The 24,740-nt window shown below is 22.7% G+C and overlaps 4 protein-coding genes across 9 annotated transcripts in view; 3 read left to right on the top strand and 1 right to left on the bottom strand.

The window, feature by feature from the left end:
• The window catches only part of LOC129606706 (uncharacterized), a 37,643-nt gene extending 24,796 nt beyond the window's left edge, over nt 1-12,847 (top strand). For all 5 annotated transcript variants that reach the window (XM_055517188.1, XM_055517185.1, XM_055517187.1 and 2 more), the window contains 3 exons: nt 8,964-10,610; nt 10,682-11,055; nt 12,349-12,847. In XM_055517188.1, coding sequence (XP_055373163.1) covers nt 9,665-10,610; nt 10,682-11,055; nt 12,349-12,522 — 1,494 coding nt within the window. In that variant the 5' untranslated portion in view covers nt 8,964-9,664 and the 3' untranslated portion in view covers nt 12,523-12,847. The remainder of the gene's footprint in view (nt 1-8,963; nt 10,611-10,681; nt 11,056-12,348) is intronic.
• Nucleotides 12,848-15,979: 3,132 nt separating this feature from the next.
• Nucleotides 15,980-16,715, top strand: LOC129606680 (protein transport protein Sec61 subunit beta). Its single transcript, XM_055517112.1, has 3 exons — nt 15,980-16,133; nt 16,199-16,410; nt 16,465-16,715. The coding sequence occupies exons 1-3, from the start codon at nt 16,131-16,133 to the stop codon at nt 16,550-16,552; spliced, it is 303 nt and encodes a 100-aa protein (XP_055373087.1). The 5' UTR covers nt 15,980-16,130; the 3' UTR covers nt 16,553-16,715.
• Nucleotides 16,716-16,851: 136 nt separating this feature from the next.
• Nucleotides 16,852-17,915, top strand: LOC129606679 (uncharacterized). The gene is made up of 2 exons (XM_055517111.1): nt 16,852-17,213; nt 17,431-17,915. The coding sequence occupies exons 1-2, from the start codon at nt 16,926-16,928 to the stop codon at nt 17,728-17,730; spliced, it is 588 nt and encodes a 195-aa protein (XP_055373086.1). The 5' UTR covers nt 16,852-16,925; the 3' UTR covers nt 17,731-17,915.
• A 3,844-nt stretch (nt 17,916-21,759) lies between these two features.
• Nucleotides 21,760-24,481, bottom strand: LOC129606690 (glutamate--cysteine ligase regulatory subunit). 2 transcript variants are annotated; one of them, XM_055517155.1, is made up of 5 exons: nt 24,378-24,449; nt 24,136-24,239; nt 22,763-23,170; nt 22,526-22,706; nt 21,760-22,469 (listed from the first exon to the last, which is right to left on the bottom strand). In XM_055517155.1, exons 2-5 carry the CDS (start codon nt 24,226-24,228, stop codon nt 22,330-22,332), a joined length of 822 nt encoding a protein of 273 aa, XP_055373130.1. In that variant the 5' UTR covers nt 24,229-24,239; nt 24,378-24,449; the 3' UTR covers nt 21,760-22,329. The 2 variants fall into 2 exon arrangements, with proteins under 2 accessions (XP_055373130.1, XP_055373129.1); XM_055517154.1 differs by having other exon boundaries at nt 21,762-22,469; nt 24,136-24,481.
• Nucleotides 24,482-24,740: the final 259 nt, after the last annotated feature.

Raw genomic sequence — 24,740 nt, 5'->3', positions numbered from 1 at the left:
TTAAATTTGGAACAAAATTATTTGCGTAAATATTATTATTCAGGCTCTTACTGAAATACAATAAAATTCACATTCACGTAGAAATGATTTTATATTATAAATTTCTTTGAGTGAAATAATTGTTTTTTTTTTTTTTTGTCCGGATTATAATAATTTCTAAAATATAAAAATTATCTCATTGTTCTTATATTTTTAAAATCAATTGATTAAAATTTACTTGTACGTTATTGAATTTTACGTTCTAGATATATAAGTACGTACATATATATAATTTAAAGAACATTTTAACAGATGTATGTATTAATGTGCAATATATATTGATATGCATACATATGTATATTATGTATTTATATAGTACAGTTCATAAACTAGAAACCTTGAAGTAAAATGAACTTTGCAACCTAGATATGTACATACATATATCAAAAAATCTAAACAATCAATGTACTTATTATAATGTATAACACATTAATAAATATGTATAATGGAAAATTTGTTTCTTGAATTAAATTAAAAGATCATTATATACATTTATTGTATATAATATTGATATATGCATATTGATACTACTATAGTGAATTCGCCAAAAAATGTGGCGAATAAAAACAAAATTCGAGAAATAAGCGAAATTTCTTAAAAGTATGAAGAATTTTATTTTGAAAGTTCGCTTTTAAAAGAGAAATTACTCTGATCTTCACTTATATTTTTCCAAATACACATTTTAAATTTGCTTTCTTAAAATATTTCTATATTATGGTTTTTAAGTTAATTTTACGATCGTTCAATTAAAATAAAAACCAAATTTGAAAAGATTTTTGTTTTATTTTTTTTTTCCAAAAATTTTTAAATTTTATTTTAGATTTGGCAAAACAAAACAAGCTAAACATCAAAACGAAAAATTTTGTTATAGTATAACAATATATTTCATTTATACATGTACTGTTATACATTCATTCACAGTAAAAATTAGCAATTCCATATAGGTATAACTGATCTTGTACAAATTGCGCAGCATACTATGTGAATGTGAAAAAAATTCATTAAATATAAGAAAAAAGCAAAGTAATATGTATTTGAAGTGTATTTAAAAAAACCCGTTTATTATTTTTGTTTTGTTTTTTTTTTTGCATTTCTAAATAAATAAATTTATTATTATGACATGGCATATGGCATTCAATATAGCGCCGCAGCAAAAATTTTAACATTCTGGTACATTATGCGAGTATATTATATATTTATAATTAAATACATCTATATACTTACATATACATACAAAATATTTTGCATTATATGATGCTACATACACTTATAAAAATCATATGTCTTACATTTTATATCACGGTTTATTTTGGCATATATTAATATGTTATATATATGTACGTACAATTGCACAGGGTTAAAGAAATACACATATGTACATATAACTTCAATTATGTAGGTATTTTAAACAAAGAAAAATATACTCTAATAAAATTATAAACATGGTTATACCCCTATATACTTATATAGAGTTTATAATCTACCAGGCTTATTATTGTGCTAATTCAAGTACTTATACCTACATATAAGACGATAATGATACATTAAATGAATATTGCCTGATATAACATTAAATTGAATTTAAGTTCAAGCTTATCTATAGCATTTTATATATGCATATATAATAGAATATATGTAATAGAAATACTTGATATGTATATATATTTATGCATTTTTCCTTTAAAAATAATAAAATTAACATAATATACATACATATTTGTATATAACAGATGAACTTTGTAATTCAATTAAAACTAAACATTTATATTAAATATATAGAAGAAAAACAAAAGTATGAAATATAGCTCGTATGTGATATGAAATTTCAAGCTTGTTTTACAAGAGGATAACTATTACTACATATATTAATATTATTAAATATTTAGCTGAAATTCTATTTAATTAATTAAAACTCTATTTAATTAATTTTTCGATATAAATTTTCTACTCAAGTTTTTTAAACTTGATAATTTCAAATGTTGTTATACGCATGTATGTATATTCATCATAAGTTGCCATGTTATTGTTTTAATAATTTATTTTCTTGAAAACTTAGCTGCTCACCTATATACATACATACATATGTACATATGTAAATGCGCAAGAACATTTTAGTATTTTCCAGTAATATCTAGAATTAATTATAAAATTTGAAAATTTCAAAAGAATTCAATATATCCATATACAATATAAATTAGTTTAAAAGAGATTTTTTATATTAATTAAATTCGATAATATTATACTCGTATGATTAAATTTTAATTTAAATCTGGTAATAAATTTAATCTATATAATGGTTTAAAACGACTTTCATTCAAATAACAAATTAATAATTCAAGTCATTTTGTTATTAAACTTTTAATCGACTTGCTAGTCTCTGATAATAAATATAAGAACTTATTTTGGGCAGATTTTAGATATTAAACATTATTCATAGTCGTATATTTTCTATCAAACACCATTAATTACAAATGTTTATTATTAATCAAACAAAAATAATCAAATCAAGAAAATTAATGTATGAAAGCATAGACTCAAACCAAACTTTAACTATAAACCTATAATTACGGGATTAATAAAAAATTAGTACATAATTAGCTTATTCAGCGTGTATCATTGCATTCCATAAGTAAAGTCAATCACTCACAAAATTATGGCGCAATAAGGTCCAAGAAACTATCAGTAAAAGTTCAATAAAATAACAACTTTACATATATTCACAATTATAAAAAGTACAAATTAAATTTGTTTAATAAACAATTTTTAAACAATAAATTTTGATTTAATTCAAAAGACTATAATCTTTTAATCTAATAAAGTTTGATCAGCTAATTTAATGAATCAGTTAATCTAAATAAGCTTACATTTTATGAATATTTTAATTAAACTCAACTAATATTATAATTGCATTTATTTTGGTTTAATTCTAAATGGGTTTATTGTACAAGAACCATTTGTAATTTTTATTAAATAAACATTTTTTTTTATATTTAAATTATAAGTGCAAACTTATAAATAAATTTTTAATCAATTCAATTATACAATTACAAGTAATTATCAATACTGATTTTGTCATTTCACGTGGCCTGAACTCAACTGCTGATCACATGTTTATAATATAAATAAAAATAAAAAAAAAATGTAAAAAGTTTTAATTATTTTTTTGTTTTCTTTGTTCTTAATCTATAAATTTTTATGAATTATCTTACAATAAGATTATTTAAAAGTTAAGTTACTTTAAATGTTAATTTCTTAAAAATTAATATTTAATTATATAGTGAAAAAATTAATGATTACATAATTGAAGAAGATAGTCGTTTAAGAAACTCGTTAAATCGTAAAATCTGAAATTTAAATTTTCTATTAAAAATATCATTTTTCGAAAGTCATAACACTTGCTTTATCTAAACTGTCTAATAAATTACAACTTAAAAGATAATTACAATAACTTTAAATAATTTTATGAAAGAGAAACTAATTTACCTAAAGCTGTTATATATGGTATAAAAAACAATTAAAAAAATAGTAAAATTTCGATATTTTTTAGAAATTTACTGTTATATTTACTATATTACATCGCCTGTATCCTATTAAGAGACCTTCAATTTAAAAAAAAAATAACCACAAATTAATAAATATCAACTTTACTCTACATGCTTACACTTAATAAATTAAATACATTGTACTTACATACTATTTACATATACATATGTATGTACATAAGTGCTTTACATAAATAACAAAGTATAACAGTTTAAAATTAAGTGAATTTTCAATAATATAAATTTTACTTTTCAATTATTATTATTTAAATTTACAAACCTTGAAATATATTGCTTATTTCTATTTATTAAATGGTTATTAAAACCACACATGCATGTACATACATATGTTGTCTCTTTCAGTTCCCATATTAAAGTACAATTCGTAATTAAGATTTCATAGACTTTCCCTTTCAAAATTTAGCAATCAACTCGTTTATTACAATAAAACAATGTTATATGCAATCACTTTAATAAATAATAAAAGAAATAAATAAATTTTTTAATTTATACACAATTAATAACGGAATATATGTACACAATTCTTTTACTTTATTTATTCATTTTTGATTTTATTATTAATTTAACCCTGAATTACTTTCAAATTGTTTAGATATTAAATTGTGTACGCACAAATTTGCGGATATAAGTACATACATATGTAAATACATATATATTACAATTGTGAATATTACGTTCATTCATATATAATTACGTATATATTGTGATAGTGATATATACCATGTAGGTATGTGTGAATTTTAAATTTCTTTTTTTGGACAACAAACGGATAACAAAGTGTGTATAGAAAATAAAAACAATTTCCGTTGACTTTTAATAAAAGATTCATCATAATAATAATCAAGTTGATGATTCATATTAAAAAATTTATTTGTTTCATCATTGTGTTTTATTATCATTGTAATTCTGAGAAACAGCTGACTCAAATACACGTTTTAATTCTTGCGTCAAACATATTGTATAAACACACAACAAAGTTAAATGTATAATACACAAGTACGTCAATTAAAGAAACGTATATACTTATGTGTGTGAAATATGTTTTAATTCAAAGTAATAATTTAAACAAACCAACAATAACAACAGTATATGATGTACGTATAATGTAAGCATGCTTGTATATATTTGCGTACAATAGTACACATTTTATATCCCAATGGCATCGAACAAGCAAAAATTTTTTACAATTCCAACATTATTGATAATGTGTAGGTGTTTTATATTGAACATACAAAACTATATATTATATATATGTATATGTATATATATATATATAATATATATGTACATTTAAATAAACAAACAATATAAATGTTATACTATAGATATATATGGATGTATGTTAACGGTAATACCATTAATATTCATTTCCATACATACATACATACATACATATATATTTATATATAACATTTGTTATATATAAGCTTACATATGCATATTATTCCTTCTCGTAATCTCTCTTAAATTCATATAAAAAATATCCGCTTGGACACTTCCACTTTTTTTACAGCTAATCAATAATAATTTTGTTCATATGTAGGTACATACTTATATATACATGGGTTTATGAAGTAGGTTTATAGAATATATATATGGGAAGTATGTAGGTTTATGAACATACATATATATCAAGTTTGAGTATAAATGTATGATCTTATGAAATTCATAATATCGATTCTTTAAATGTATATGGTTTCCTTCGGAAACGCTTCAATATTCATTTACATACTTGTAATAAATAAAACAAAACGTAAGTTAAGTAAACATACACATGCTACATAGATACGTATACATATGTACATATGTATGTAATTAGACCTTCGTTCTTTGATACTGAAAATAATTTCACTGAAACGTGACAATATTTTAACAAAAAATATTATTAAAACATATTAGATATACGTATAACAGTATTATATTTTTGTGTCACATAGTTTCAAAGTTCATTAACATAAATTTCACTTTTAAAAATTGAAAAAAAAAAAGAAAAATTAAAATAATATTAACTGTACATTTGCTGTAGCACATAATAGGAAGTATGTATATGTTTGTATGTATTTTTATAATTGTAAAGGTTACGATGATCTACTACTAGTCATTCAATTAAAATTCTAATTTTAACATTGTTATTCAATTTGATCATGATAAGATCTACATAGTGTAGTATATATGTATATGTACGCATACACCATTCCGACATTCAGTGTTAATTTTTATTCATGAAATTTAAAAAATTGCCTTTCGTTGTTATTTAAAAATTTATAAGAGGGTATTGAAAAATTTTTGTAGAATATTAATATTTCTTAATTTACATACAAAGTAAATGACATTGTTTTTGTTGCTGTCAGATATGATGGGAACAAAATTACGAACAAATTTATTATATGTACTCATATGTGAAATTTTCGATTGCTTAATTTTTAAAGGGATTTTCTAATAAATTAATTTGATATTCTGTGTCACAATTAATTAATTACACAATTTATTCTAAAGTGTATTCATGTTGATTCCAAGAATTATGTGCATCATTAATCTATTAGAATATTAAAGACTACGGCTAATAGTACAGTAAATCCGTCTCTGTATCAAAATTTCATGTAATTTTCAAAATAACTGTAATAAATAACACATTAATCGTTTTACAAATTAATGAAAGTAAAAATGGTAATCGATATTATTCTATTTGATTAAGATTTTAAATTGAAAATCTATTCTTAGCAATACATCTATTCTTTTGTACACATAATACATAAGTACATATCCACCTACATCTAAAAACTTTGTGATATACATAGTTCTATGTAGTACATAATATTATTGGAAATTTTTACGGTTTTATAAAGAAAAAACGAAGCTATGTATATATAAATGCTTATGTATAATGAATGCTTTGTACATGATTTTATTAATTTTTCTAAAAAATTTTAAAAATAGAATGACCGAGTTTTTCACATTTTACACGCATAGAAACAGAAGCCATAACAAAAAAAAAATGTTTATTATATTTTTGTTGCTTTGTGTAATATTTGCATTAGAAACTATTTTTTTTTTCTAATAATAATTTAAAAATCCTACATACATAACATGTGTGTATTTAAGTATTTAATTTACTAAAAAATTTTTATGAATCATTTAATATTTTAAGTAAGTAACTAAAAATTTAGCATATTTAATATAATTTGCTTGAAAAAAAAATACATAATAGTTATTTAGGGTGCGACTTTCTTTTTAAAAATATAAATTGTATTGGTATAATAATTCAATTAGCAGTAGATAATAAATTTAAATAATTTAAATACGAAAAATGAATAAGTGAATCTAAAATGAATAAAATGAGGGTAAGCGTCGTTGAAATTTCCAGAATTTATTAGTATTTACAGACTTTTTATTATAATTAGAAAAATTTTAATAATTGAAAATATATTTTTTAAAAAGTCACACCTATTTTTCATTTTAAGTCATTCACCATAGAATTATGCATAATCTTAAGGTACCTTTATTTTTATTTTATTTAAATAAAGAAATAATGAAGTGAGTAAGGTATTAATTGCGTATTAATACTCTATACAAGGGTCTTATTTTTACGTATAGTGACGTATTTAATTTAAAAATACTTAAATCATTGTGATATTGAAAATTTAATTTTTTGAATTAATGAAATAAATTCATATATGTACATATATACATATGTACATTATAGTTAATTTCGATATTAATATATTAAATAAAATATCATTGAAATGAAAATAACTTAATCGCATAGAATATTTTAACAATGCCAACGAATTAGCATTTTAAGATCTAATCTATTTTATGAACGTTTTTATTACACATATACCTTATGTTTATATACATATATGTAACGTTTATACATGAATTTAAATTATATTCAATTAATGATTAAAACTTTGTTTCTTCAAGCATATTTTTGATTCATAGGTCTCTTAAAACAGCCATCATCTGACCAAATTTTTATAAATTGGTGAACGTCTTAATAACCAATTTTACAGTATAAATTCATTGTAGTTATAAAATCAATGTTTCTTTTAATTTTTGTTCATCTCCCAAAATTATGCAATAAAATCTACATAATTTAAAAAAAGTTGATTAATATTTTATATTAATTTTCAAAAATACTTTTTCTGTACACACTTATTTCAAATATCTTATTTTCAAGACAGTATAATTTTCAATGGATAAAAATTAATCTATAGTTTCCGTTTTGGATTTGTATTGCAAATGAAAAGAAAATACAATAGAAATGCAGAGTCGTTTTCGTTATTACGCATTGTTTTTAGAATATACGGTTGTTTAGCTTTAAGACAAGACATTTTTTTTTTCAAAAAAATCAAGAATTATTATACACATATGAATATGTATATGTACATGTATACATTTGTGTATTTTATTCAAAATCCATACTTATATATGAATTTTCAATTTTAAACAAAAGTTTTTGATTTGTCAAATGATTTTTCGCATTTTAATTAAAAGTGACATGTATATATTCACATATATATACATACACATTATACACATAGGTTAATGTATATGTACATATAATGTTTGTAACCCATATTGTACGAAATAATTAAAAGAATATTTAAACTTAGACACGTTCCATTTTTGTCATAAAATATAAAAATAAAATATGTTTCACAACGAAGCTTTATATTTTTTTTTTATTTTGATATGTTATAACAGTTTTGTTTTTCTCGTTTTAAGGAACATTGTGCTAAATATTTAAAAAATTTTAGCAAAATTTCCATAATTTTAACTTTAGTTATTCAATTATAACACACGAGAGTATGTACTTATGAAATATTCAAAAATAAAATAAGTACGGCAAATATGGCGCCCGAAACCAAGAATCACAGAAAATTTTATTATTAAATTGTAAAATTCAAGCAACTTGATAAATAGAGATATGGTTTATCAATTGTTTAATTTATACTTAAGCAACAATTATTAGATTAAACACTGCTTTCATCACCAATATTTATATCAACGAATAATCAGATTAATAATTAGATTTTCATGACAATGACGTTTTTTTTTGTTTCTAAGTTGTTTATTAAATTTTTTAAATACTTAACAAGACATTAAATACCTACTACGTAAGAGTATGACATACAAAAACTGACAAAAACACAAAATTTCTTAAGCCGTGATAGTAATAAAACGATAAGTTACAAACCAACTTTTAGTTACTAACTCTATACAAATTAATGATTTAACTCAGTTACGAGTACCATATTTCAAAGAATTATATTCTATACGTGTAAATAAAATTTACTTAGGCTTAAAATTAAAGAGCAATATTTAATTTAAAAAACTTTTTCTTTATTCTTTTTACAGAGCTTGCTAATTCAACAACAATAAGTGGTGACGAGCCGGGCCTGTCAAAAAGATTACAGGACCGGAATAGTCAAAAATTATTGACAAACTTCAATTGCGGTAATCAATTTGCTGCCGCTCAAATTTTTACAGCTTCATCAATTGATAATTCATTGAAAATTAATCAAACTGGAGCAACAAACAATAATTTGACAAATATCTTCGTAAATAATGAGGGTGAAAATGATGGATATGTTCCAACTGTTGGGCGTTGGGGATCAGAATGGCCAAGTTGACTCGCCGAAACCAGCCTTGGTAGGGATTGTACGTTCACCTCAACCAAAGAACGTACAAAAAACAAGTCATCATCTGAAACCAATAAAATCATACCATCTGCATCATCAACAGTATCCGACAATACTCTTGGATGCATTGATGAATCTAAGTTTGATGAAATCAAATTCAAAAGATTGACTATCAATGATAAAGATGATGATGATAATAATGAACTTTCTAATATTGAAAATCCAGTTTCTCATGATATTGATGAAAATGATGTTGATAGGAAAACAATTGAAAATAATGACAATATTAAATCAAGCGATATTGTCAATCAAATCATTGAAATTAGCCATCATAAAATTAATAAAGTTCCATCAGATTATGAAAATAATGGAGCAAATATTTCAGCATCAGATGATGATAAAAAGTTGGCTAATAATATGGATAAGGACACTTACCAAACGTCAATCCATAATCTTAATATGACATCGGTTATAAAAAATTCAGCAAACGATTTCGATCATCATAATAAATTAACAGTAGCAGACAATAATCGTTTAATAGAAGATGATCATAAAGAAATTTCAAAATTAGAACAAGCTGCAGCTACTATAGAAGCTAATATTGGAGCTTGTTCAATTAGTTACTCTAAAATTAATACAAAAGAGGGAATATTACTTCCGATTGGAATTTCTTCTGATCCAATTATGAAAATGTTAAAATTAGCTACAATGGGAACTCAACCAATTATATCTGATGAATTAAAAATTGGTGATTTATGGTGGTCTGCTATTGATTCATATAATATAACTGCATTCGATCAAACAAATGGTATATGGCCATTAGAACATCCTCTACCATTACCAGATTGGTCATCTGAAACTAGAGAAACCTTAAAATTTGATAATGTTTGGCAATATGAAGAAATGAATGCATTAATTGAAGCTAAATTACATCGTATGCTTGAAGTAACACATTATAATACTGTTAATAACTTTTTAGATTTTTATAAAGCTTTTAAGAAAACGCGGCGTTCCGATTTAAAATCGTTTTTTCAATTTTATGATATACCAATTAATAGACGTCATCATATGTGCGTCAGTTTAGCTATGGAAATTATTATTAGAATATTAGAAATATTTCCCGATTTAGCAAAATATTTATATATAGTTTCATGTGAAGAAGCAGTCGTACAACCACAATATTATATAGATACATGTGAACAAATTGGTATTAATGCAGCAAATTCAAATGTTGAAAAGGAACATTCACTTGTAGCAATGAAATTATCAATTGCCGGACGTCAAGGTTATATGGTTTTAGATCCAGGCTATCATGTTGCTAGAGCTGTAACAGTAATGAAAGATCAATGCTATCCACATACTGGTAAAATATTTATAAATATATAATCATTAATGTACATAATTAATTCTTTGTTTTTGCTAATTTCTTTATAGGATGGTTTACTCAATCTGATGAAAAACATTGTAAACGAGAATATTGTTATAATTATAATATTCGTAATACTAATTATATTGAATGGTGTGAAAAAGAGACACGTGGTGATAAGCAAGAATTCAAAGTCAATTTAGTATATGTTGAACGTCCATATAGAACTGCCATTGATGTAACAGTAAGAAGAAATTTAGTATATGATTTTCGATCGCTATTGGCACGTGATGCTAAAGGACGAGTTTTTGCTGGTTTATATTTTCCATTAATATTATCGAAAAATGGAGAACAACCACAATTTACATTGTTTTATGAAGGACAAAATAATCAAAATGTTAAAGCGAAACTATTATTTAACGTATTTAAAAATTCAAGCAAGGTAAATTGCTTTTTGTTTTTTCTTTTTATAATTTTAAATATTCTAAATTTTATTTTAGTATAGAAACCATAATATTTTAAATTAAAGTTATTGATACCGCGCGTATATTTTAGAAGTTTAACTAAAGATTATATTACTGTACAATTTTTTATAATATTGTGATCATTAAATATTTATTAAATTCATAAAACAATTTCCACCTATACATTCAATATGATTTTTAATTTTTTAAATATTTAGGAATTTTTTTATGTAGGTAAATTTTATTAACCTACATAAATATTAAGAACAATATTTGAAAAAATTCGAAAGAATTCTCTTAACGCCTGGAATGAAGTTGTCCCTTTTCAAAAAATGGAAAATGTAAAAGATAAAATCGCTACATGAAATTTCCAAACTAAGAAAATTTTCTTTCCATAACAATCGATGAATAAAATATTAGATACAAAAAACACAAAAATTACATAAAGATTTTACAAAAATGTCATATTAAATTTGGAACGAAGAGAAATAATTATGCAAATTCAGCATATTCAGTTTTGTTTTTTTTTTTGCATCCATATTTTCGTAAGTCTCTAAAGTTTTTCTATTATAATAGAAAATTTGATTGTTATTTGTTTTTTTACATATATTCTTTCAAAGAATATTTTTTGTTTTTGTAGATTCATACGTTAAATTTGGATGAACTAGAAATTTTAATATTACAATTGAAAAAAGAAAATCTTGAATTTCGTAATTTGTAAAAAGAACTTCATTTGTAAAAAGAAATTCATGACTTTCATGTACCTACACTTATTATATATGTATATACGTATATGAAAGGTCCATGAGATTTCCTTTTTCGTTTTTGAGAAAATTTTATTAGTAATTTTTTGAATAAAGTTAATTTTTTACTAAAACAATGGTTTGAAATCAAAAATATTAAATGTATGTGTACTCAAATTAATTATATGCTTATATAATATCCTTGTTTTTAAAACTTTATTGTTCTCCGAATCTATCAAGACATTGAAATTTTACATTATATTAAATTTAATTTTATAATGAGGAACAGCTCTTATAATATTAATTAGTAACAAACGGAGATAACAAAAACATTTTACGTTAACTTTAGACTATAATTGAATTTATCTATTATAAAACGTGTTGGCAAAACGCTGTTTACTCAATAGGCTCTCAATATGATAACAGTCAATACTATAATAATACGAGTAATATCAATTAAATTCTATAAAATTTAATTTATTTTAATTTTAAATTTATATTATTTTATTTTTATTTTTTTACTTTTAGATACCAGATCATGTTACAACTCATATAGAACAATTAGCACCGCAGTTAAATATTGATAAAATTGAATTACTTGATATATTTAAATCTATTGCAGAAGTCGTTACCGATCAAGATTTCATTAAGCAAGTTCTTTCAATTAATGATGATATCAACGAAATGTCAGCTGATAATTAACCAAAACTGAATTTAATTAAGCGTATTTTAAAAGATTGTATTTAACATCTTCTACAAAACTATTTTAACGCTTATTTATTGTATTTATAAAAAATAAATATAAAAGAGAAAAAAAAAAACATAAATATTATTCACATTTATTATTTCTTCCTTATTATTTTGGAACAAAAATTATTTTAAGACAAAATAATAAAATAATATATAATATTAAAATACAAAAAAAAAAACATAAAAATTCAATTATACCAATATTATTATTATAACACTATATATAAAAATTTTATTCATCCTTAATAAGGTTTTATGTTTATAAATCCAGAAAATTTTTTAAAATAATATTGTATAAAATTATAAAAGAAGTATTACATACAAAAAAAAAATTTATATAATTATGTACGTAGTTTTCGGTTTAATGTAGTAATTTTCACTTTCTAAAAATTAAAAAAAAAAAAAATTCAACATAAAAAATTCTTTTATGAATAATTGCAGAGGAGAAAAAAAAACACAAATAAAATATTTTTTTACGCCTTTATTTTTATGTAATTATTTCAATTTAATTAAATTCATTTATATACCAATATTAAAATAATGTAAAATATTCATTTCAAAATAAATATGATTATGTGAATTCGATTTTCTATAAAAATTTCAAATAAATACAAGAAGAAAAAATTATGAAGAAAGGGCTTAAAAAATTATCTATTAAGCTATTTATGCTGCCAATTATGAATTTCTATTTGTACTAAATAACAAAATTTTAACATATGTAAATTGTGAAGTAAATAAATTTCTAAACAAGATATTCATGTATGCATAGATAATTATAAGTTATGAAAAATTCTAATTTTCCAATATAAAATTCAATCAATATGAAATTTCAATTGAAATTTTGTTCTCTAGTTGAAATAGAAATTCATAATTGGCCTTATTAATAAGATTTTTTTTTTTTTTTTCAATAATTTAAAATATGAAAAATTTATTTAATATTGTTTTGTTTTTTGTTGTACATGTACATATATGTATATATCTATTTACTGTAAATTAAAATTAAAAACTAAATTTAAAATAAAAATATTCTACTTTTAAAATATTATTCGGATTCACTTTAAATTAAATATTTTTTCTTATACAATAAAAAAAAAAGAAATTAACACGCTATTCTAACCTGTAAAATTTCAAATCAAAAATAATTATTTTCTTTATCATAAATTAATTATATAAAAAAAATTACTAAATATATTTATATTTTACAATTTTCTTTTTCATTATTGTAATTAAAAAAAAAATAATTTAAAATGAAAATATTAATTTCAAGCAAAATAAATTTAAATTAATTTGAACACAAAAACTAAATTTCGAATGGCTTCAAACTTAAATTTTTGCATAATTATAAAATATAGCTCCATTAATGCTTTTCAAATAATTCAAATAAAACATTTCATAAAATTATTAAAATACAAAATAAAGAGAAAAAAAAAATTCTGTAAAACACTTCTCACTCTTAGAAATTTGAAATCACAAAAATCACCACATAAATTTACCGTTTATATTTATTTATTTGAAACAAAAAAAAAAGTTATGTATATTAAAAACACAATTATATAATATGTACACAAAATAAATAACAAAAATAAATACTAAAAAATTTTAACCACATCAACTTGTAATTAATATACATACAACTGTTTTCTAACTATTTTTAAACTAAATTTGAAATAAAAATTTTAATTATACAATATATAAATAATATATTTAAAATATCAAATTACTATATATTAAATTATTATGTATTTTAAAAATTATGACACTTTAGGTATTATGACACTTTAGATAAAACTCTGCATATTATTCAAACATTTATTTTAAAATACAATATTTATTTAAAACTCTAACTATTCAATTAATTAATTAAAAAATTAAAAATTCAAAAAACACTTGTAGAATCCTCAAAAACAGAAAAAGTAAAATATAAAAATAAAAAAAATATGTATATATATACATATTATATGTATATATATATATATATTAATTACTTAATTATTTTTGTTTTACCATAATTATTATACATACATGTATGAGTACTTATGATTTAAATTTTTTGGTTTTAAATAAAAAATAGTATCACAAAGAAAAATAAAAATTTCGTTTTTATATTCATTTAGTATGTTATTTACAATATTCGATGCCCTTTTAAAATAATTTAATTAACATAAGCATTTCTTTTACTAAAAAATTTTCTAAAACTACTAACCCACTAATTTTCTAAAATTTTAACAATCAATTGAATATCTTTTGAGGTTTTTTTTTTGATAAAAAAAAGTTGCTTAATTTTCCTGTTTTCATAATAAAAGAGCTGTAAAAATTGTTATACATATAAGTATGTAAAAATAAAACTGATAAATACATTGATCCCAAACTAAACCAAATTTAATCCCAAACTTTATCAAACTTGAATTTACTTTACTGTCAAAGCGTTTATGACTATTTGATTTTTGAAAAACCGGATCATATTGGAAAACAGAATGAGTTTTCTTGAAAGATTCATTACAGTTTTATGTAGATTTTAAAAATATATGTATTTGCACAATCTAAAATTTTTACTTACCGGATGAAAGAAAACTGGATCTTGTGAGAAGAATGTTTCCCGTGTTATTTACAAAATACCATAAAAAACATAATTACTCCTAAATCACTAATTTCTATTGACTGGGGCGGTATTATAAAATTCTTAAATATGTATATTTTACAATATTTCAGAAAGAATGTAAAATTGCAATAAAATGTCAAATACATATGTACACATATTGATATTTTGTACAAACATATGCTTATTTTGAACTCGCGCATACTTAATTTGTGTTAACGACTATTTGCACATTATACTTAAGTACCTGTATTTATTTTTCTTTTGAATGTTTTATACGGAGGTACATACATATATTGAAGTTTGAGTTTTTTATATTGCTTCTCTCAAACCATATTTTAGCGTTATTAAACTTTAAACATTTGACCAAAATTTTGGATTTTGAAATTTCCTTAAAAAAAACAACATGTAAAAATATTATTTCTGATTTGGATTAATTTTAAAAATTTTAGTTTTTTAAAATATTTTTTGTGTAAATTTTTTAATTTAGTAAAGTATAAATAAATTACTACTCTTTTCTATAAAATAATTACCTCTTAATATTGTATTCTACATCCCTTTATTTTTGTTTTTACACATGTAACATACATATGTACATAGGAGTATATAACAATTTTAGTTCGGGGAATCTATAGTGAAAAAGGAAAATTTTCGATAACATAAACTTTAAAAACAAAAAACTACTATTTTGAAAAAATGGCAGCACTGTTGCTTAAAATTTGATAATCTGGCAATATTATAAAAGCAACAAGCATTTGTAAAAAAAGTAGTGACGTTTGCTGACGTTTCAAATCGTGGCAATTGAATGTCAAAAAAGTTATCTCTTAATTTTAACTTTCTTGTGTCACAAGTTGATATTGTGCATAGCTGCTGAGCTCTAAAGAAATAAAAAATCACATTGTGTTGTGATTTTACTTTCAAAAGAAGACTTTATTAATAAAGAACAAATAACCGAAAATTAAAAATGGTATTAAAAGAATTTTATTAAAATTATTAAGAGAAAATATATCTTTTGTAAAATAAAATTTTTAGCCTGCTTCTCCAAGTTCGACTTCAGTAGGAGGTGGCGGAGGTGGTGGACGTTCACCTAGTAAATTAGCTGTCCCAAGAAGTAGTGCTGGTGGAAGTAGTACATTAAAGCAAAGGAAAACTACAACAACAACTACAGCAAGAACTCGTACTACAGGAGCTGGTTCCGGTGGCATGTGGCGGTTTTATACAGACGATTCACCAGGAATCAAAGTGTAAATAAAAGTTTAATTTTTCATTTCAATATCATAATATTGTTTAAATTTTAGTGGACCAGTCCCAGTTTTAGTAATGTCGTTACTCTTTATTGCATCAGTTTTCATGTTACACATTTGGGGAAAGTACAATAGATCTTAATTTAATTTCTAATTAAAAAGACATTTAAATTCTTTATCACAATCACTTGTGAAAGATGATGACGTCTACAATTTAAGTGTATGTAAAACATTTTCACTACATTTTTTGTATTGTTAACGTTATAAAATATATGAAAAATACTTCCGATTTTCGGGTTGATTAATTTATAATTTTTAATTACTTTAGCTAATAAGTAAATATTTAAAAAAAAAAGAATTAAAAATTCCTAAGAAATTTCATTTATAGAAAATATCTTTATGTAAAATTAAAAAGTAGTATATGTCATTCCTGTAATTGACAAATTTCATAAAAGTTTTTTACAAAATCATTTCATTGTTTTTATTTTTATGAAAAATATTCTTGAATTAAAAAAATGGTAAAGCAAATAAAAAATTTAAAGCTAAGTAAAAATAAAAAAATGGCTTTAAGTCGAAACCTACCGAAACCATCAGAAGTTGAAACAAATTTAACTAGTATAATTACAAATTATGTTTTTCCATCGAATGCTCGAAAATACAAAATTATTAGCTTCGAAAAATATTTATTAAATACACAAAAACATGATATGAAAATGAATCAAATCAACCAATCTAGCAATATCTTCAAAAAGCATAGGGATTCAATTGGAAGAGATATATCAGAACAAAGACTAGCTGATGAGGTAAAGTAAATTTGTATTAGTAACAGTACCTAGGTGCACCTACTTAATGTTGATATGGCTATACTACATAAATACATATTTCTAAGTTAATAAACTTGCTTAAATTTTTAAAAGTAAATTAATTTATAATTTTTTATTGTTCAATATGCTTAAATTTTACAAATGAAAATATGCTTCATATTATTTGTGCAAATACAATTTAAATGTCGTTTTTTAGTGGAGAACTTATTTACAATGTGATGAGTATCCTGAAACCCATACCCAATCCAAAATTCGTGAATATTTATATAGAATTGATTTACTAGAAAATGATTTATTTGCAAAGACCGACAGCTGGATATTAAGTATTGATCAAAGAAGTTTTTTGAATCAGGATCTAGATGCAAAATTTCAAACTAAAAATAACTTAAAGCAATTTAAACTTGATTATTGTAATAAATACAATAATATAATTGGTAAACTTTTAAAAGTAAGAATATTTCCATTTTATGCAGGTAGCTACTTGAAATTAAATTAGTTATTTCTTTATTATTAACATGTATTATGTAAGTATTAAAGAAGTTTTATAATAAAATTAAATGTATAAATAATAATAGCAATAGAAAAATATCCAATTCTGCTTAAAATGTGTACATATGTATGTACACTACGTACATACTTATACCTTATAAAGTATTTAACAGGTGAAAGAAATGCTCCAGAAAACTTTACAAACAGGATATAAAATTAATTCTACCGAAATATTTAATGATCTACTCAAGGTATTATACTTTCACTCTTGTTAAGTACCTTTTCGCACAAATAATTTGAATTACATATTTAAAATATTAATTGTAATTTTCAAATATTTATAGCTCAAAATTGAAATAAACTGCAGGGTCAAGAATCTAATAGATAAATTAAGTTATAAAATTATATCAAACATAGATTCACAAATGTCGTATGTGTTTTTTTTTTCTAACTTACGTATAAAATTTTTAAATTGGATATTTGAAGGTGCATTTCAATCCATACATCTGATTACATCTGTAAAACTGAAAATTTTAAATTGTACATTTGGGCTTTCAATAATGTACCAATAATCATTAACAAAGAAAGGTAATAAATAAATGTGTATAAAGTATATACACTTTTACCCGTTTAAGTAAATTAATTTAAGGTGTGAAACTAATAAATAACTAAAGTTCAGCCTATTTGTGTATTTCAAAAAATTTTTAGCAAAATAATTAAAATAATCAAATATTTGCGTCTATTCTCTCACAAAATTTTTAAACACACTATTAAAAATATTGAAATTATATACAATAGCAAAAACTTAGTAAAACTGGGCAAAAAAATTATAAAACTTATAATTGTCATTTTTAAATTAATCAATGCATTTTAAAACGTTTATTGTTTTTTCGCAATTTTATCAAAACAATTCCAGATTTCCGGAAATGAACATTACCGTAGAATGTATGGCAATGAAAATTTCTTTACCATTATTTGTGCTTGATTCATGTTTAATGCTGAGAGTTGTTCATTTGGATTATGATCATCATAGTGAGTTTGTGAAAAGCTACTATGACATACCAAATCCGCTAAATACAGGTAAAAACAGATTTCAATAAATTTACTAAAAACTGTAAATAAAAATGAATGCATAATATTTGTGGTTTTTACTTTATGTACATTAAGATTTTCAAGAGTTTCAATTGGTACAGTGGATAAAGAAAACCAATTTAGAGAAAGTAATTAAAGAAAAATTGATACAAGAACGATTTGCCTACGATGAATATTTGAGGTAAATTAAATTAAGTTTCCTAACCTTAATTTATCTTTTTAGTCTGAACACAATATTCAATAATTTAAAAATTATCTTGAAAACTAAATCTCACAGCTACTAATCACATGAAACAAAGATAAATATTTTTATTTACATTGAATCCAATTCAAAAAGCGATTTATGTATTATCGTATTTCGTTTTATATGATTTACGTACAAGATTCAATTTAAATCCTATTTTATCAATTTTAAAAGAGCTAAAGAAAAGCTTGAAACTAAAGTAAATGGTGAAAAAAAACCTGTAAGTGATAAGAAAGAAAAAGAAAAGTCTGTTCATAAAAATATTGAGATGATACCCCAAATCATAATGAATGATGAGTTTCCGGACGTTGAAGATGATTTTTTAAAAGAAGAAGATGCTATTTTTAAAAATAATCTAGATAATTTCCATCCAAAAAGGTTTCATTTGAATGAAAATGAGGTTAGCTGAGTATAAAATCACATTAAGTTTTCTGATTTTGAATGTTATTAATTTTTGTAGATTAATATGAGGCAATACGTTCCCTTAGGTGGTGTTTATGAACTTAATTTCTTTTCAAAACCTTGTCAAATAATTTATCCATTTATTGGTGTTGGTTTGAGAACCGATCAATTTTTTTCCACTTTAAAACCTGTGATCAAAATATGCCCTCATATAGAAGGTACTGATTTAGAAAATATTGCGTCATATAATGAAATTAATGAACAAAAGCAAAATATTTATTATGTTATAAAAATTCAAATACCAAAAAAATTTATGAATTGGTCGAAACCAATACCTTGTCAGTTAATTTCTCCTGATGTTTTTAAGCAGATAATAAAACAAAAGGAACAACATTCACAAAAATCTTCCGCAATTATGAATAGCTTAAAAAATTTTCAAATTTCCAATATTGTTGAAATGTTAGGTAGGTAGATATTTACGTGTGATATACACGCTTGGTATAAAAACAATTATCAATTATATGTACATACATTGTATTTATATTAAATAGATTTAAAATCACAGTGGACAACAAAATATATATTGAAGCAGAAATTCAATAAAAATGGCGAATTAAAAATTTGGACGGATCGCTTAGGTATGGCGCATTAATCAAATAATTTATATAAATATATGTACATATTTACATTTTCCATTTATTATAATAATTTAATATTATATTATTTTAATATTATATTATATACATATATACATACATATGTATATAATATAATAAATATAGATGTATTAACTAAAATATTTTTAAGGAATATTTGCAATTATGTATCCGAAATATATCCACTTTCCTTATAAAAACTGGAGTGTCACTTCAACCACCTTCAGGTAATAACAGATTTAATAACTGAATAAATACGAAAATATTAACTTGTTTACTATGTCACCATGTTCTGTAAACTAAATAATATAATCTAAAATTATTTGAATGCATATGCAAACTAAAATATTCAAATATTCTATAAAAATAATATTGTTATTTCAGTGAAGTGAATTTTCATTTGGATTCTGTTTTAGCAAAATATAATTTCAAAATATCTGAAATGGGATATATTGTGTGTGTTACAAATCATTATGAAAATTTAATTGACCGTGTTATATATTTGGAAATTTTAGAACCTATTTCCGATATTAATGCTTTAAAACAAGTAAAATTGAATTTTTTCTTTCAAAAATATAAGTGTATGAACAAATAGAATAAATATTTTTTTTTGTATTCTTATAAGATAATGTTTCAAGAAAATTTGAATATTTTCCCAGCAGCGGACGCTGGATTTTATATACAAGGCAAAATTTTATTATAAAAGATTCTAATATCATATAAGGAGAGCATTTTTACATTTTGTTTTTTAGGCCGTTTTTCACAAAAACTATTTGCTTTGGAAAATCATACTTATGACTGTATGTCAGCATTTAGTACATATATTCAATTTCACAGATGTGAATGGAATTGTATTGCTGGTTACAGAAATATAGTATTAAAATGCGGTGAAAACTCAATTCTCAAAGATGAATCTTTAGACACAGTGCACTTAAATACTGATGAAGCACGTTATGTTTTTATAAAAGAAGCTTGTACGAATATTGAAACAATTATTCTTGAATACAACAATGCTAAAGAAATGGACGTATGTACATATGTGAAATGAAAATGTTTCTTTACAGAACTATAAGTTGTTACTATGATATCATATATATATACACACAAATTATGTACATTAATTATCAACCGAAATTTCTCTTTTTATAGTTTTGTGCAGATTTATTCAATTTAGTGAGTGTTTCGTACCCAGGATCAGCATTTTCTAAAGTGAAGAGTTCAAAGTTATTTAATAATGTGTCAGAAATTCTAAAAAATATACGGCCATTAAGTTTTTGCTAAACAAAATTTTTTGTATACTCTACTTATTTCATATAAAAAAAAAAAATAAAAATAAAGTAAAAATAAAAATTTTCAAATTGTTTTTTTTTTTTGTTTTTGCACAGCAAATTATTATTTTGCAAATTCTATCGGCAAGAATAAAATATAATATTGACATGATTACTTGTAGCCATTGTTTTTTGAAGCAAAATAACATTATATTACATATTGCGTTATGTATAAAATAAATTTTTAAGTAAATAAAACAATTTACATTAAAAAATTTAAAAAAATCACTCTAAATCAAAAATAAAAAAAAAATAAGGTTTAAAATTATAAAAAATATTTTGAACTAAAATACTTGATAAAAATAACTTAGATAACATTCTAATAATATATATGTATACATATGTATAAAATTTAATATTAAAAAAATTTAAATGAAAAATTTTGATTTTTTATAATAAGTGATTCCGTGATTGTACTAAAAAGCTTCGAATTCTAAATTTAATCATACAAAATATATCAACTCATAATTACTTTTATATAAGATTAACTTTTATTTGTAACTACTTTGCACTAAAAATCTACTAAAAAATAGTAACATTTTAACTTTTTACTATTTTAGCACCAAAAGATGCTAGTGTTGTATAAAAATTTTATTTTGTAATATTTTATTTGGAATTTTTGAAATTATTTTTAAAGCATTAAATAAAAATTTCTATATAAAACTTTTTATAAATAGACCTGCCACCATTTTATATATCTAAATAAGTATAAGTTCTTCTTAAGTAATTATTTAACAATAATACAAATTACACACAAATAACATAGTTTTCTTTTTTGATAATCGATGATATCTATTTGAGCTTTAAAATCTATTAAATTGCTCTTATGTTAACAATTCCAAAAACATGTTAACATATTTTGATTTGTTTAGTTTTCTTTATACTCAATGCTTTGAAGCACCAACTAAATACCCTTTTACAGCTAGCACACCACGGCATTTAATATGAACAGTGTAACGTACAACGTACGATGGTTCGTACTCTTTCAAGTCCCATTCTTCTAAAGAGTTATGCTTAAGAAATACTAAAATAAGGAAAAAAAATTAGTAATAAACATTTCAGTTCATAAAATTAACAAACCTTCCGGATCGCTGTGGGTAAGTAGCTGAATATCGTTTTTATTACAAAATTCTTGAAGTGATGGTGGAACAACACAACAAGATGCCAAGTTAATTTTTGCAATAGTTGGTCTCACTTCACAGCTTTCATACAACTTTTTTAAGGTTTCAGTATCTAAATCTGATATACCTAATTGGCAAATCTAGAATGATAACATCAAATATTTTTAATTCATATAATAAAATCAGATATACCTACTTTGTTTTCTTTTTGAAATTTCTCCAAAACAGTCCAGAGATTTTTCAGCTCATTAAATGCACTTTCATTGTTTCCCGAAGCCCACTCAAATGATTCCGGTTTTTTATCGTTTATAATATTAGTCATATCTCCATTACTCAGCGAGTTATTTGTTACCAAGTTTATTGGATGATAAGCCAATATAACATTATCTAAGCATTTCAGTTGTAATATTTGTAATAAAGCATCAACTGCTTTCTCGACAGATTCAGGTTTAAAATGATTTATAAAAATCTTTGCACCAATTTTCAAACTATTTCGTTCATGTTCATTAATCTTTTCATGTAGGTCATTATTTTTTCGATGTATTTCTCCACTTTTGATGTGATATTGAGCATTCGTTAGTGTTGCACTCAAACAATCAATCAACTGAACATATTCAAAATTGGTTTTTATTAAATTTAATTAACTTGTTAAATTCTGAATTTTGGTGTACATATGTATCTAACTTGCAACAAGAAATGTAGTCAAACCATGAGATCGGAAATGTAATAATAATATTGTATTAATGCCGAATTAAGTTTAAATGCTATTTTATGAATTGTGTATCCATGTGGTATTATTAAATTTCCGATGTCAGATAAGTTATTTTTTTGAAAAATTTTCATTTCATTTCCCCTATTTTAAACTGATATAGATAAGTAGGTAGACCCTTAAGAATATCTACCCATCTACATAATTAGAAAATTGAATTTTTAAAAAAAATTTTTTTAATTTTAAAAATTAATTTTTTAAATTTGCCAAAACTTACACAGAAATATTAGAAGTACCGAAATTGCAGTACGTGTATTTTTGATTTCAAAAACTTTATGAGAATAATAAGTAACCGATAACCAGAGAAAATCATTACGAAATAGCAAACTACTTAAAATTTAATTATAGTAAATTACTTTATATGCGAATTCATTATAAACTGGCATTTCAATTTGGAGAAATGAAACGAATTTTTGGGATAACTAAAAATAAACATATATTCCATGTGAAATGACATCATTTCAGTTGAAAATGATGTTAATACAACAATACGGAAACCGTAGTCTTATTAAAAAGTAATAAATAATATTATAATAGTCATGCAAGACAATATAAATTTACATACATACATAGATATGCACATATGTATATATTTTGTATAATATTGCGCTATATATTTTTTACTAGCAAAGGCTTTATATTGAAAGTCTCTGGAGAAGATCTTGCATAATCAGTTGCGCTTATCAAATTTTATAGAAGTTTATTTTCAAAAAATTTTCTTTATCTATTAATTATTATATATGTATTTAAGTGGAAATATATATATCAAAAAATTACAACATACAAGCTATAATACAAACCTCCTCAATAGGTTTTTGCCCAACTTTTTTATTAAAACTAAGCACATTTCCAGTGCTAATTAATATTTTGTTGTTTTTCTTTAAATTCTCCATATAAGCTGGTTCTTAAAAAGAAAACAATTTAAAAAATTTCGTTGAAAATTCTCGATGGAATGATATTTCTTAAGGCAACTAAAATTTTCAATGTAAACAAAATATGCGTCTTATAGACAATTGCAAAGTTTTCAAATGAATGAATTCACCCTTTTAGTATTAAACTAAGTTTTTAATTAAATATAATCAACTCTGTATTTAAATAATATCTCTATGAATTTCATAGAACAAAATTTCTAAAACGAATGAACTGAACTAAATAAAAAAATGCCGAGTGTTAAAATTTCTGTTTTTCTTATTATTTACATCACATGCAATTTATGACAATTTTGAAATGTAATCAAAGTAAAGCAGGGGTGACGTGATAAAAGAAAAGTAAAAAATGTAGTAAAAATGTTCTCCTTTTTTTATGATACGAATTATGACATTGAGTACAAAATATATCTAAACAACTGTAAAACTGGAAAAACCCAGTCCATTTTTATTACTATACTGCATTTAGTATTCCATTT

Source organism: Condylostylus longicornis, unplaced genomic scaffold (genome assembly GCF_029603195.1).
Source record: "Condylostylus longicornis isolate FDR11 unplaced genomic scaffold, ASM2960319v2 ptg000020l, whole genome shotgun sequence".
Lineage (NCBI taxonomy): Eukaryota > Metazoa > Arthropoda > Insecta > Diptera > Dolichopodidae > Condylostylus > Condylostylus longicornis.
This window is presented reverse-complemented; position numbering and strand designations above follow the sequence as displayed.